Raw genomic sequence first — 14,547 nt, 5'->3', positions numbered from 1 at the left:
CTCTTCACCTTGTGTTGGGATTAGCCGCTGATTGGCTGGTGGGGAAGACGGGATTTGCTTTACATCCGTCACATGCATTACGGCACTTTACTTTCAACTGCACCCTCAGTGAAGTTCTATTGAGAGCTGCCTAAATAGATGAATAAACTGTCTTGAACGCTCATTTGGGAAATGTTCAGTACGCCATTCTATATTCCCCTCGAAACCTTGTGCAGAAAAAAAAAAGTCCACATAGTAAACAGAACACGCAAATGCTATCTATGCAAACGACCAAAAAGAAAAGAGAGAACCCGTCCATGTGTCGAACCTAACCCTATATCGTTTTCTTCAAATCCGAGATTCCTCATCTGGCTGTGATCAGGACCGCAAACGATAAGATGAACAGGGATTAGACAGGGTGCATAAGCGAGGATAATGTGTCTGGATATGTGTACGACGGGTGCTTAATCTAATCCGGCCACCCTCATAAGTCCGTAGCCCATTGAAATCACGACGATCAACGAGAGAACACTGCTCGGGACACCTCGGCTGATGAAATGTTTCACTTGGAGGTATCTCTGTCCGGTTGGATCTTCCTTCATGATAGCAGCTACACAAGAAAGTCAGTATATGATTGATCCAGACGGGATATTACAGGAATGCTCACTCATGTTCGGGAATCCACTCGTAGGCAGACCCATGGCAGCGCTGCACATCAAGACACCAGCCATGACAAGCAGGTTGGGGTGAGGCTCTTCCATGTTGGCGCCTACATCGTATACGAGTGGCAAGATGATAAGAGCTGCAACAGTGTGGCTGATGAAGGTAGCAATGATGAGGATGAGCGTCGAAAAGACGACAAGCACCCCATAGAGACTCATGCCGTCAACCTGCTTGGTGACCACGTCGGCAATGGTGTGCAGCAGGCCGGACGACTTCACAGCCTTACCGAGGGCCAAACCTCCGGCAGCAAGAATGATGATCGTCCAAGGGAAGTTATTGAAATCCTCCTTGGTCAGAATGCCGATGCCAAAGAATAAAACGATGGGAATGATGGCAATAACACCCATGTCGCCAAAGACACCCTCCAACTGGTGGCTGGCACACCAGAGACCAATTGTAACAATTGTCACGATCGAGACGAACCATTGAATCCCCGTGAACTTCTCCTTGACCGGGCGAATTGGAGCAATAGTAGTCCCCTTGCTTGGTTGGAAGGTAATCAACAACAGAACCCAGATGAGAAGCAACGAGACGGTGCCAACAGGGATGACAATGAAAAACCACTGGATCCAGGTGGGGGCCGGTTGCATGATGCCGATAGCGACCACGTTTTGAGGTGATGCAATGGGCGACAGCATACCACCAATGTTGGAGGCAAGTGCAATGCCCATGATGACTGCTTTAGACATATTTGACTCGGAGGGCAGCGTGCGCAACATTGGCTAGAGACAAAGTTAGCACAGGACGGTTCATAGTGCGACACTGGGGACTGACCTCGATGATTGAAAAGCACAGCACTGGAGCAGCAACATTGCTGATCAGCATACTCGCGAAAGCAGCGACCAACATATTGGCAATGAGAACAGTGCGAGGCGTGGTTCCGGCCTTGCTGAGCACGAATGTCGCAAGGCGCTTGTCAATCTTGCATTTGGACAGCGCCGCTGCCAAAGTGAAGCCACCGAGGAGAAGCATGATGACGGGTGTCCACATGGCCGAGAAGATGTAGGACGTCGCAGCCTTCGAGTCCAGTCTCCGGTGGGGTTTATCCTCGGAGCGGACAACAGTCAAGACAACGCAAAGAAAGGGTATCATAAGCGACGTCACGAACAGTGGAATAGCCTAGGTATATGTCAATGGTCTGTTATGTCGGCCACAGTCCGCTGTACTTACCTCAGTAGCCCAAAGAATGCTGACAAACACAATCAACGCCAAGCAGTTCTGTTGTTCAGGCTTCTCCATAATAGGTATGAAAAGAAGCAGGAGGAAGACGGTGATGGCGATCAGGAGAGTAAGGAGAGGAGTGCTGGCTACCCATGTCGGGACCACGAAGCGGCCAATGGGGGTCACAACCTCCTTGGTTACGGGGGTGAGTTCATCATCGCCCTGGAGTCGCCGCGCACCTGACAAGCCATCTCTACCCAGCAGTGTTCTGCCCAAGCTTGCAGCCTCTGCACGACGCTCCATACCGATCATGTCTCTCCAAACGGTGTTGCGCTCCCATACAACATGCTCTCGAAGGTGAGACCTGAGGTCCCTCTTGGCAAGATTCTCATCACCTTGGGTAACGATTTCTGCATATGCCTTCTCCATCTTGGCAATGTTTTCCTCTATTACTTTAATGTTCTCCACCTTGAAAGGGTAGGCTGTATCGACATGGGTTTCCATGTACTTAGGCCGCAACTCCTTGTCCAAGATCTTGTCAAATTTCTTCAGAACTTTCCGGAAACCAGTTCTGTTCAGCTGAGCATATGACTTGAGCTCACAGAGCTGAACATAGAGGCTGATGATACGCTTCTTGAGCATGATGCTTGACGAATAAAGGAAAGACTGGTGCGGCATCTCATCTTGCGTGGTGCTATACCTGCGCAGCGATCTTCCCAGCGTCAACTCGGTTGATGCTGTCAGCTCAGTCACGGACTGACCAAGGTTGGGAGTTGTCTTGCGCCTGCCAATGCCAAGATTGGATCGGCTTTTTGTCAAGCCGGTTGTCTCGTCGTCGTCCTCATCGTCATCGCTGTCTTCCATGTTGCCATCAATAGATTCAGATCTTCTACCATTGGTACCTGGCATACCAGGTCGAGTCCCACTGCTGAAGGACTGTCTGGTCTCGCCGTTTTCCTCCTCTTCAGATGAAAAGTTACCGACGTCACCCAGGAGTTGGTTCACCTCGTCGAGAAGTTCGCCTTCCTTAGCTACGTAGAAGGAGCAGATCTTCTCCAGCTCTACGCCAAGCGCGCGACTGAAGACCTCTTCGGGTTCTTCATTCCTTATAAGAGGTCTAGACTCGGCGTCGCCTGAGGTTGTTTGGTGAACGGTCTTCTCGAGCTGGTAGATCCTGTGAGGTTGGATTAGTTGTTGGAAGATCTAAGTACGGTTTAGGGAGGCATTGGCGACTTACAGCTTCTTGAGATTGCTATAGGCAATGTAATGGCTGCTCCAGTCCGGAACAGCATTAAACTGGATGCTGTGTGAGAACTTCATGTCGTCTTGCTCGTCGAGCCACCGTCTCTTCCAAAGTCTCTTTTGTTCTCGGCGGGCCTCCCGGTCCTCCGCAGTCTTGCGCAAGGCAATGAGCTTGTAGTCCGCAAGCTCGTAACTCTCGCTGCTGGCGATCGCGTGGGTATCGCTGTCGGCGGAGCTCCCTCCCCGTTCCCGAAGGCCTGTTGATGGTCGATCAAGGTCAATGAGAAGTCCCGGATGTGCAGTGCCTGGTTGGTGGGTAGAGGAGGGATTGCGGGATGCTACTGGGGGCGGTATGGTGACAGTGGAGTCGTGTGCGGCTTCTTATCGGACAGTATCGTGATAGTCCGAGGCGTTCAAGATGGTGTTTAAGCTACTGGTATAGCATCCCGCGTTTCGTGGTGGCTGCAACACGTGGGAAAAGCGTTGGTTGTCCTGTCTCCCAGCTTGATAAATGAGCCGCCTCGTGACGATGCAATTGGCTTCATTTGGGATTAGCGCAATCCAGCTCCACGGGTGCCACGACCTAGGAATTAGTGTCGTTGTCATTGGCCGCTGATCACTAAAATGGAGAAAACTTGTCTAGTTTATGCATTTATCATATATATTATGTAATACGATGACGTGACATGATCTGATAAAGTGGTATTTGACATGTGGATACGGATACAGAGTTAAATGCTCCTACTGATGTCGGTCCGTCTGCCTCATTCCTACAACCGTCAAGTCCCTGTGTGAACCCATGTTAATGGACAACCACAGATACCGTAGTACTTCTTCGGTTCGATTTGCACATCCCCTTCAGATTCAGACGATTATTTGTATATTTTTTCATTTCACTTGTTAAGGCTATCCCTTTTTTTTTTTTTCTCTATGCCCGACCGACCATCTGTGTACTTTAGAAGGCTTTAATAATCGCACTCCATCGACCAAATCCGCATAACACTAACTACCTCGAACCTTAGAGCTCGTGCGTAGATGGGTATCAATCTAGAAATGCATCGGAACAATTCACAATTTACAACAATTCTTTGAGCCTTACTCGGAATCTCTCGCAGTTGTACTGAAGCCATACCACGAGTGGCACTGTCGAAGCAGCCGCGGCTGTTATGAGCCACTTCGCACTGCTGTTGCTTGTAGCACTCTCAAAGGCATGCTCTGCGAGGGGGAAAAGTGCCCCTGAGGGATATCTCAGAAGGGCAATCGAGGCGCCCGTCGCCACGGCATGCTGCGGTGAGAGGTCGATGACGTACACAGCCGATGTCATCTAAAACCCGAGTCAGCTGTCATCCGTTACGGAAACGCATGCGAAGTTCTCTATTCAAAGCCCAGGGGCCAACAGCTCTCTGTGTAATCATACGTGAAGGTGTCACTTACAGTTATAGCAAACAGTCCACTGCCGATGATATAGTTACCCAACAAAGGCAAAAGGTATGATACGCCCGATCGAGCGGCCATGTTATAGATGATGAGCCCAGAGATGACCAAGAAAGCTGCGCCGTTAAGCAGTGGAAGGCGGTGTTCAGGAAGCCTCTCTCCCCCTCGTGCGAGTCTTGACACTACAACATCGCTGAGAAAGCCGAATATAAGGAGACCAGTAAACATACCGACTCCCATTCCTGCGAAGGCCAGTCCTGCCTCTGCAGTGTCGAAGTCATACACCTTCTTGTAGGTCATTGGGACGTCGATATACAGCCAAACTTGAAGCCCATAGAAGAAGGATGTCACCATGATTGCCGGCAAGATGCTTGGCTCGAAGGCCAAAGTCAATGGCCGAATCGCTGCCTTGTAGAACAGCGACCTCAAAGGCTGGACGGCAGGGGGTTTCCCATCCCTCATCTCATCTTCGACCTCGCTAGCAACACCTACCGTAGCATATTTTCGCCGAAGTACAGGCAGATATGTCTCACACATCAGCCATTGGGTGAGGCAGATACTGACAAAACACTGTCATCTAGTTAACGCAATCCAGCAGAATTCATAGAAGGAAGGAAAAGACAAATGGAAGAAGGGTTCCTAATCCTTGCTGTATACTGTATATACCACCATGCAGCCTTTCGGCTCTATTTGGCGCATCATGGTCTGCAACGTATTGGGGACGCAGTCGAAAGCAGCAGAAAAACTTACCATGAAAGCCAGAAACCCAAAGCAACCTCTCCAACCCCAGATCTGGGCAATTCCGCCCCCGAGAGCGGAACCAACTGCAGGGCTACACACACTACCGAATGCCATTACCGACAGTGCGCGGGCACGTTCATGTTTCTTCATGACATCTGTCGCGGTCCCGGAACCCTGGGTGATTGGGCTGGCACCGGCGCAACCAGCCAGGAACCGAAAAAACACCAGCCATTTAGCAGAAGGCGCAAGCATACACCCCAGATTACACGCTAGCAGAAGCACATTGCTAGCTTGGTACACTGGCTTCTTTCCTAGCACTTCGCTCAGCGGAGCAATCAGCAGTGGACCGGCCGAGAATCCCAGCACGTAGGCCGACACGGTCATGTGCGCCAGCGAAGGGTTGTCTTCAATGTTGAAGTCGCGGATCACCTGGTCCAGGGCGGGTGTGTAGACGGCGGAGGCTAGGGGACTGCCGATACACATGGAGTCATTAGCGGTTGACCTAGTTTCGATGGCGCCAGAGCCTAGAGACATTGCAACCTCCTGGCAATGATTGACTTACGTGACGCAAGTTATGAAGGCAACCACCAGAATGTGAGCCCAACGCTTCCTAGAAGACCACAGAATTGGGTTGAAGGGTTCGGTGCCCTCCAACTCAGATAGGAATGTTTCTTGTTGCCTGGGGTGAAGATCGGCGGCAGCCTCTACATCATCCTTCCCGTCTTGATCCCCATTTTCTGAGTTTAGAAAGCGGGTAGCTTCTTCGGGGTTCCTGTCATCTGACGGGATCCATTCCGAAGTCTCGCTGTTGTTGGGCTCGCTCTTGTGCAGCAGTTGAGAAACGTCACCAATGATCTCTTTGTCATTGGTAAACATTGCTGAAATGTTCTGCCCAAGGTGTCGTTCTGTACACACTGATTTCAAAAAGCTTGCCAATGTTTTGCTTTCTTGACACCCGGGAATAAGAGAGGAATAAGACAAAGTATGATACTAGGGATACGGCCCTGACCAGGTATATACGACCGATAACAGGAATCTTTCTTCTACGAGTCTGGTGAGGCTGTATAGGCTTGCCTAAGAAACTGGCTTCCTTTGTCGCTATCGTGATTGAGGTAAAGAATGCGGGAGGGATGAAGCTGGCACAATACGAGGCGGTCGGTTTCCACAGGTTCAAGGGAGGTCCCGGCGCGAAGAAAATGTGTCAGAGTCATTCCGTTTGAGTTACAACTTGAACTTTAATTCAAGCTTGAAAAGTGGTTTTGATACTACATCAAATGAGTGAGAACCACTTTTTTTACTTTGCGGGAGCCGATACGGAATAACATAATGGACATGGCAGCATGACCTGGGCAACTTACGACAGCGTTACTGTGTAATAATAGCGTCGGTGTGCCGCCTTATCCGCCACCTCACCAGCCTTTTTGCACGCTCTATCATTTTCTAGAGCTAATAAACTTTGATCAAAGTGCCGGTTTGCTGAGTCTTGCTTGGCATTGTAAGCTACTACTAGTATTCTCGAGACATACTTCTGCTAAGTGGTAGGGTTTCTACGAACTTGTGAAGGGAAACCCCGTCAGCGATACACAAAGAATAACGGCAGTTGGAAGCTCTCCTCGAGTAATGAATGGATAAATATGATACGGATTCCCCGCTCTACAGGCGGATATGGCTGGGCGATTGATGCATCCCCAAGCGCCAAACATCTCGAGACCTTCTGTGTGCGACGTCGTGACGATAATAGCGTAATCAAAAAGTAGTCTCATTCTCCAAGTGTCCACGCGGACAGTAAACCGCACAGGCTATCCATTACTCGGCTCTAGGGCCCCGAGATCACGGCCCGCACCCTAGGGCTTTGGGATGCGAAGATGGATCCCGAAAAGGTGTTGCCCCCATCGGGGCCAGTTCTGGATGTTGTTAAAAGCCATGAGCACCCCGGCGTGGGTAAGTCTGTAAAAATTCCTGGTAGTGACGACAAGGCTGCAGCAGAAGACCAAGAAATGATGCGACCCAGGCTATTTGACGGGACGGCTACCCTCACAAGAGGAGACGGCGTGATACTCATTCCAAGCCCAAGTGCAGATCCGCGAGGTCAGTAGAAGTGCCCAGGCGCGAAAACAGTCTAAGCTCTCCAGCGGTATTCGAACATACGGCTTACAACTCTCCAAGATCCCCTTAATCTCCCGGAATGGCACAAGAAACTCATTGTGGGAATCATCGTACTCTGTAAGTCATTAGCAACTCCATTACTGGAGGTATCGGCTTACAGGTGGCCCACACAGACGCGATATCTGGGCTGTGCTTAATCACCGCCCTCTCTGCGCTGATAGTCTTCGTCATGCCTGATTACCAGCGCGATGGGATTACCCAGGGCCAGATCTCGAATCTCTTCACCTTCCCCAGTCTTTTTCTGGGGGTGGGCAACCTAGTTTCGATGCCAATCGCATTGGCCGTCGGCAGACGACCGGTGATTCTGGCTTCCAATGTCCTTCTGTTCCTTGCCGCCGTTCTATGCGCAACGAACCGCAATTACTACTGGCATCTCGGCGGGCGTATGATTGCGGCGTTTGCAGCGGCTCAATGTCAGGCCTTGGCTATGTTGATCATGCAGGTAAAGTCTCTGTATGACTTTAGTTTACGGAAGCCTCGTATTGACTTTCACTTTTTAGGATATCTATTTTCTTCATCAGCGTGCCCGAGTGTTTCAGGTATATGCGTCTGCGGAGGTTCTTCTCAACTCCAGTCTGGTAATTGCGTCCTCCTACATGGCTGATGCTCTGGGATGGCGATCTTGGTATTGGCTATTTGCTGGTCTTTCTGGCCTGGCCATGATTCTCACTTTTTTGTTTGTCCCTGAAACGGCGTATGATCGACCTGTGGAATCTTTCATGGGCACTCGCCCGAGTGATACAAGCAACCTTCTTTCACAACAGAGGGATGCCGGTGATGCTATCAGCCGGAGCCACTCACCAGGTGTACAGTACACCATGCCAGACGATCAGCCGATTTCCGACCTGAACCCTTTCCAGGAACGTACGTTCACCTCAAACTTGCAAGTATTCGTCCAAAAGACCACCTGGTCTCATTGCTGGCTCTGTCTTAAACAAATTGGGCAAGTGTTCCTTTTTCCCCACGTCCTATGGGTAGCCATCAACAACGGCCTCTTTCAGGGCATCGACGTCTCGATCCAGATGACGTACGCAGAGGTTCTCGTAAAGCCACCGTACAACTGGGCCAAGACGTCCGTTTCGCTCATTCAGCTGGGACAGATTGTCATTGCTCTGCTATGTGTTCCACTGATCGGCTGGCTTAGCGACTTTATCATCCGCTTCTCAGCTCGGCGTAACCATGGAGTGCACGAACCAGAACCGAGACTTATCGCCTGGATCTTCCCCATGGTGACGGCCTTGATTCTTACAGTCCTCTACGGATACGTTCTCAAAAAACCGGAAAGTTACCACTGGATGGCCATCGTGTCTGTTGTCGATGGATACCTCATCGTCCTTATGGGTGTGAGCACCGTTGGAACGGCTTATTTGATCGACAGTCATCCCAGCCATGCCGGCGCGATCCTGGTAGCGCTCCCCGTTACTCGTGGGCTTATGGGTTTTGGGCTTAGCAAGCATACGACCGAGTACATCAACAACCTAGGCCCAGTCCGGACTTTTGGAATTTATGCTGCCATTAGCGCGGCGTTCTGTCTCCTTGGAATAATTATGTACTTCACCGGTAAGAAAGTGAGAAGACTTTGCGCTCAAATGACCCAGTAAAGGATAATGGCGTTACAAAACACGAAGACATGAGAATGAAGCAGTTAGATGAAGATACTCAGAAACACAAGCTGCCTAAGCTTGTTCCACCAGGCTCTCTTGTGAACAGTTTGGCAAAGGACACTGTACATAAACAATCCGAATAGTTTAGTGCGGTTGTGCGCCTTGCCTTTGAAGTTTCAACGAGTGTTTCGAAAACCTGACGAAACTCGCGCATCTGGGACTTCACTCTGGAGTGAGTACTGATTTTGAGAGACTTGAAGTTGACATGCAGAAGTATGAGAAGCAAGACATTCCCGGCCCATATAAGCATAGCCATCGTAAGGTAGAGCGAAACGACTGGGCGATTGTTTGAGTTACCTTGTCATTACCATTGCTTTCGTTTTGGCTAAGCTCTGAGAGAAACCCAAGATGGAGTTACGACCCAGCGCGGCAGCTAAGAAACAAATGGGGGTGTTATTGAACAGCATTGATTTACTTCATTTTCGCTTGTTGGGCATTCAATACACTTTATCAACGAGGCGTCCATGATGCTTCCATATAACTGCGGCGATCCTCTCGTGTGTTGGATGGGGAACAGACGATATGTACAATCTATTCAAACCTACAGCGTCAAGGTCCAATGAATGATTGGGGGTGCACTGCCCGACCGCACAACCTCACTGTGCCAGAAGCGAGGCCATGTGGAAGGAAAGATTTAGGTTACTTGGTGGCCCAAACGATGGATATCATGTGACGGTAAACCTACCGTTTAACAAACTGTCAGCGTAGCGTATTATTCGCAAGCCTCGAAACCAGCTTGGGGGCCAAAGGCTGGTTCGGGGCAACAACCGGAGGAATGTGGGGCATGGTCGCCGATTTTTTCGGATTGGGCTCCGGAAACGCCGCTGACTGGTCGGCGAGCTACACGGTTCATTGAAAAATGGAGAGACTTTTTGAATGTAATTATGAAAACTGAAAACAACCTGCACGAATACAGAATGTCCAGTGGAATTCCCTTCTCTTTCAAGATGAGATTGAGTCTGGGCGCGTAATAACGGCCACAGTGGACCAGCTCACTGTCCCTGTTCCCTGTCTGACCCCTGAGCTCCGCGACCAGTCGGCGCGTCTCCTGCCGCACGTGCTGCACGTCCCCCCACACAAGCTTCAACATCTTCACTCACTTCTTGCCTCTCCCCTCGCTGTGCCACCATCACCGAGGTCTGATAAGTAACGACGGCGGATATTACTGCATATGCCAATATATGCCCCGCAGGATAACACGCTTACGACCCCTGAAGCTCTACGCGATAGCGTGCATCCTTCTTTGTCGTTGAACCTCCCTGCGGCGTGGAACCCACGTGGGATACGACCTGCGCCAGCTAGCCAGCCAGGTCCTTGTTTAATGATTGTTTAAAGAAAAGACAGGCCATATAAAGAATGGATGGCTTCCTCAACTTTTTTCCCGAGAAGGCCGTTAGCCTCACCGGCCGCCTGGATCAAGTCACTCGTTCTGATCGCTAGCTTCGTCATCTTTGTCGAGTTCTCGTTCTCTCAGATCATGGGTCCCAAGTCTGGTTCGTCAATGCTGGCCGCGCTGGCCATCCTCGGCAGCGGTTCCGATAGAGTCGTCAACGCAGTCGGCGCCGGCGGTGTTGACCTGAGTTGGCACGCCCCTTCGCAGACAGAGGTCAACAACCTTGCCGCCGTGATCAACGGTAAGGGCGTCTGGGGCTTCATCTACAACACCTCAGAAACGCCGGACGAGAAGTATGGACAGTACAACTGGTGCAACATGCCTCATGTCCGCAAGACGGAGTATAAGAAAGCGTCGGATGAGTATGAGCTCAAGTACGTGGAATTGGTAGGTATTTCAAAGAACTATTCGATCTGGTCCTAGAAGCTCACTCTCTCCAGGTCCACCGCCACCATAAGCGCACGCCGTACGCCTCCAATGCATTCCCAGTTGAATCATACCAGTGGAACTGTGATGAGCAGGGCCTCTTTTACTACGGCGAGCCCTTCGCCAGCCGTAACAAGCCGGCCAAGACCTACTGGAAGGTCTACATCTCCCCCGTCAATCCCTTTGTGCCGGCTGGCTGGATTGGAACTTGCCAGTTCCCGCAAATCACCGCCCAGGGCCTTGATGACTCCTGGGTCCACGGCGCGGACCTGTTTGGCGTCTACCACGACCTCCTTGGCTTTCTTCCTTCCAAGGAAACTGTCAACTCGGCCGAGTGGCTGCAAAAGGTCAAATACCGCGTCACGAACAACCAAATCACGAGCCAGGTCGCGGGCATGCTGGTTAACGGCATGTGGTCCACGCCAGACTCCACTGGTCTTAACATCCAGGCTGCGGGCGTTGATTCCCTGGAACCGCAGTACTCCTGCCCGGCGGGCTCCGCGCTCTTCAACAGGATCAAGTCATCGGCCAACGCGCCCTGGGCACAGCACCTCGCGGCCGCGAGACCTTTGTACGCCACCCTGGATGACATCTCCGGCGTTCCCACCGACGACTCCGGATTCCACGTGAGCCTGGACCACTACTACGACAACCTCTCCGCGAGGCAGTGCCACGACAAGCCCCTCCCCTGCAAGCTCGTCAACGGCGCCAACAGCACCACCTGCGTGACGCAGGATCTCGCGGACGCCGTGTACCGCCTGGGCAACTGGGAGTACTCGCAGATTTACCGCGATGCGCCCGACTCCCTTGCCGCCAGCGTCGCGACCTGGGGTGTGTGGGTGGCCGAGCTCGCCACGCATCTGCGTGCCGTCATCAAGGGCGAAAGTGAGACCATCTACTTCCACAACGTCGCGCACGACGGCTCCGTTTCGAGACTGCTGTCGATCCTGCAGCTTGACCACATGGTCTGGCCCGGCATGGGCTCCGAGGTGGTGTTTGAGCTGTACAAGAAGAAGGAGACGAGCGAACAGCCGCCCGCGCCGACGCCGACTATTGTTGCGCCGGGATGCAGCCGGAATAACTGCCTGCGCCAGCTGATTCGCGAGAGTGCGTCCGCATCGGCGTTCTGCCCGAGTCTCACCGCCACTGCGTCGTGGACCGATCCCCTGCCTACGTGGGCGGCGAACTGCAACGGTGATGTCGCTGCTGTGTCGTCTGCGTGCTCCTGCATCTACTCCCCTGCCACCACCACTGCGGCTGCGGCTGCAACGGCCACGGCCACGGCTGCGCCGGGCGCGGGAGCCGGGGAGAGCGGGTGGTACATTCGTGTCCTCTGGAGCGGACAGGTATTCAAGTCGTCCAACCCGTCGCTTGGTCTCATGGACATGATTCCAGTTGAGACTTTGCTGGCGTACTTTGACGGCCTTGTAGGGGAGAACGCTAGCCTGGTCAAGGGCAAGTGCAGCGCCTGAGTGCGTATGAGTCCATGATTTGTGATGAACGATGAGATTTGTCACCTGTGATGAGGGTGGCTGCCTAAGTACTTTATACATATAGACCCTCGCTGTAATAATAATGGTATTTGGTCAAAATTCGCTTGCCTACAATATGCACTGAACCAATGAGCCTAAACCAGCCCGCACTCCCTTTCCAGATCGCTCCACCGCCCTGAGCGCATGGGGTCCAACTGCCGCACTTTGGCCATCCACGTCTTAAGGTCTTCTGTTTCGTCGTCGCTAAGCTGTCGCCCCTCGATCTGGGGCAAGGCCCTGGTGTAGTCCAGGAGCGCCTTGTAAATACCCACAATGTCGTCGTAATCCTCGGCCAGCTCCTTGATGTCGTCTATTTCGCGCTTAACGTATGCTGCCTTTTCCTCCTGGGGAATATTTGGCGCGATCTTTGGCCGGCCGTCTGACTCGGTCAGGTCTAGAATAAGGAACTGGTGATAGTACCAGAGGGACTGGTCCTCAGGGCCGACGTTTAATGCTTCGCGGACGAGGTTTAATTCTGCACATGTTAGCATGGTATATGATTATCAGAGGTAGGCCAGGCGCCTTACCGTCATCCAAAAACTTCTGCCGCGCTTTATCGTCGGCTCTGCGCTCCTCCAGCAGGCGGGGTATCAAATTAGTGCGGTTATGCCATGCTGAAAAGTTGGACAAATCAACGTTGATCATTTTGGTGGTATACTCAAACTCGGGTTCCACCATGCTAGTTCCATCAAGCACCTGGCTCTCCAAGGTTGATACTACCGTTCGGCGGTAACCCCAGGCGTGGAAGTTGCGGCGATCCTTGGTTAACATCTTGGAGACCAGACCAAGCTCCTCTTCCCATATACGACGTGCCATCGGCTTCGGCAGGAGATCGATGGCTTGCTGGAGGAGCCAAGACCGGTACTTCCAGATCCAGTAGCTCTTGGGGAACTCGAGGAGGAGGGGTATGGTGAACATCAACTCGTTCTTGAGGGTTCCAATAATCTCTTCGGTCGAAGCTCCCTTCTTTGCTTCAACATCATGACTGGCAACATCCGACCCAACATCAGCTGTTGTACCACTCCTCCCATTCTCTTGGTCCGCTGGGGACGCGGGGTCGCGCTGGATCGTGGTCGAGGAAGATGGCAACGAGTCGGCGGAGGACAGAGACGGAGTGCATGCTGCTGATGAACTCGCGTGTGGCGCCGATGGCGACAGCCCAGGCGAGGGTTTTGATAATGATCCAGAGGTTAGGCAGCGTCTGCGGACGTTCCATGCCGTGTAATGCTCCGGGTTGAGCCGCAGGAGTTTGGTGGTCAGGGCAAGCGTTTCCGGGTCGGAAAGGTCGGGATTGGCGCGAAGGAGGGAGTCTTCAAGGGAACGAAGTGTTGCGATCTTGGCAAGGTCTGACTGCAGCTGGGCTTCGGTGCGTGGCTTGCGGGCTGTGCGGGCTACGCCGTGCTGGGATTGATATGTCAGTACTGTCGTCTATGAAGTTTTGGAGGGGTTTGGAGACGATTTGGGGAAAAGAGTGCAGAAGAGCAGAGTGGCATAAGACATAGGCTTAAGGGGTTGACTTGCAGTGTCCATGGGGAATCCAAGGGTGCTCTGAAAGAGCGAAATGAGCTTGAATGAACAAGGAAACGGCAAGGGCGTTGGTAGGTGCAAGAATCCGGGGAGACGGCCGGGTGAGGAAGCGGTTGGAAGCTCTGGGCAGGACTGAAGCTGATGCGGCACGGGTTGCGCCAGCAGGGATTCCCCACCACTCATTTGCTGTTGGGTGGATGAAACAGGTCCCTAGAGGTGCCTCGTTTAGGTATGTCATTTAGCCAGATGGCCCGGGCTCCCGGCGAAGATGCCGCCGACCCGCGTTATATCGCGCTTTGACGCGTGCTCTCATGCTGTCACCTTCAGCGACATTCAACGTCACCTGAATCACTGGTGTAGTTATCAAGAGGTTTGCGTCAAAACTCTTGAGGGCTTCTGAAAAAGATATACTTACTTTCGCTTATCTTTTAACATAGATGACGGCAAGTATGATCAAGATATTTACAAGGTGAAGCCAGGTATATACACATTCAGGTTCTGACATTCAGGTTCTGAAAGGCAATGTTTATATGTATGAAGGGCTTTCACTAGAGCCACC

The 14,547-nt window shown here is 52.0% G+C and overlaps 5 protein-coding genes across 5 annotated transcripts; 2 read left to right on the top strand and 3 right to left on the bottom strand.

Annotated features, from left to right (window-relative positions):
* Positions 1 to 443: 443 nt before the first annotated feature.
* Positions 444 to 3,381, bottom strand: CTRU02_203373 (pho87 protein; the record flags this gene model as incomplete). The annotated part of the gene is made up of 5 exons (XM_036723997.2): positions 444 to 589; positions 647 to 1,424; positions 1,477 to 1,821; positions 1,873 to 3,037; positions 3,101 to 3,381. Coding segments are annotated over 5 exons (2,715 nt in total), but the record flags the coding sequence as incomplete, so codon positions are not given.
* A 799-nt stretch (positions 3,382 to 4,180) lies between these two features.
* On the bottom strand, positions 4,181 to 6,156 carry CTRU02_203372 (MFS multidrug transporter; the record flags this gene model as incomplete). Its single annotated transcript, XM_070204197.1, has 4 exons — positions 4,181 to 4,429; positions 4,540 to 5,109; positions 5,290 to 5,749; positions 5,843 to 6,156. 4 exons carry the CDS (start codon positions 6,154 to 6,156, stop codon positions 4,181 to 4,183), a joined length of 1,593 nt encoding a protein of 530 aa, XP_070061960.1.
* Positions 6,157 to 7,145: 989 nt separating this feature from the next.
* CTRU02_203371 (uncharacterized protein) lies at positions 7,146 to 9,047 on the top strand (the record flags this gene model as incomplete). The annotated part of the gene is made up of 4 exons (XM_036723996.1): positions 7,146 to 7,368; positions 7,447 to 7,503; positions 7,560 to 7,888; positions 7,947 to 9,047. 4 exons carry the CDS (start codon positions 7,146 to 7,148, stop codon positions 9,045 to 9,047), a joined length of 1,710 nt encoding a protein of 569 aa, XP_036584110.1.
* A 1,423-nt stretch (positions 9,048 to 10,470) lies between these two features.
* Positions 10,471 to 12,401, top strand: CTRU02_203370 (uncharacterized protein; the record flags this gene model as incomplete). The annotated part of the gene is made up of 2 exons (XM_036723995.1): positions 10,471 to 10,890; positions 10,944 to 12,401. 2 exons carry the CDS (start codon positions 10,471 to 10,473, stop codon positions 12,399 to 12,401), a joined length of 1,878 nt encoding a protein of 625 aa, XP_036584109.1.
* Positions 12,402 to 12,556: 155 nt separating this feature from the next.
* On the bottom strand, positions 12,557 to 13,889 carry CTRU02_203369 (Geranylgeranyl transferase type-2 subunit alpha; the record flags this gene model as incomplete). Its single annotated transcript, XM_036723994.2, has 2 exons — positions 12,557 to 12,936; positions 12,989 to 13,889. Coding segments are annotated over 2 exons (1,281 nt in total), but the record flags the coding sequence as incomplete, so codon positions are not given.
* Positions 13,890 to 14,547: the final 658 nt, after the last annotated feature.

This window comes from Colletotrichum truncatum (assembly GCF_014235925.2).
Source record: "Colletotrichum truncatum strain CMES1059 chromosome Unknown Contig_0002, whole genome shotgun sequence".
NCBI classification, from domain to species: Eukaryota; Fungi; Ascomycota; class Sordariomycetes; order Glomerellales; family Glomerellaceae; genus Colletotrichum; species Colletotrichum truncatum.
The sequence above is the reverse complement of the archived record's forward strand: the minus strand, read 5'-3'. Positions and strand labels throughout refer to the sequence as shown.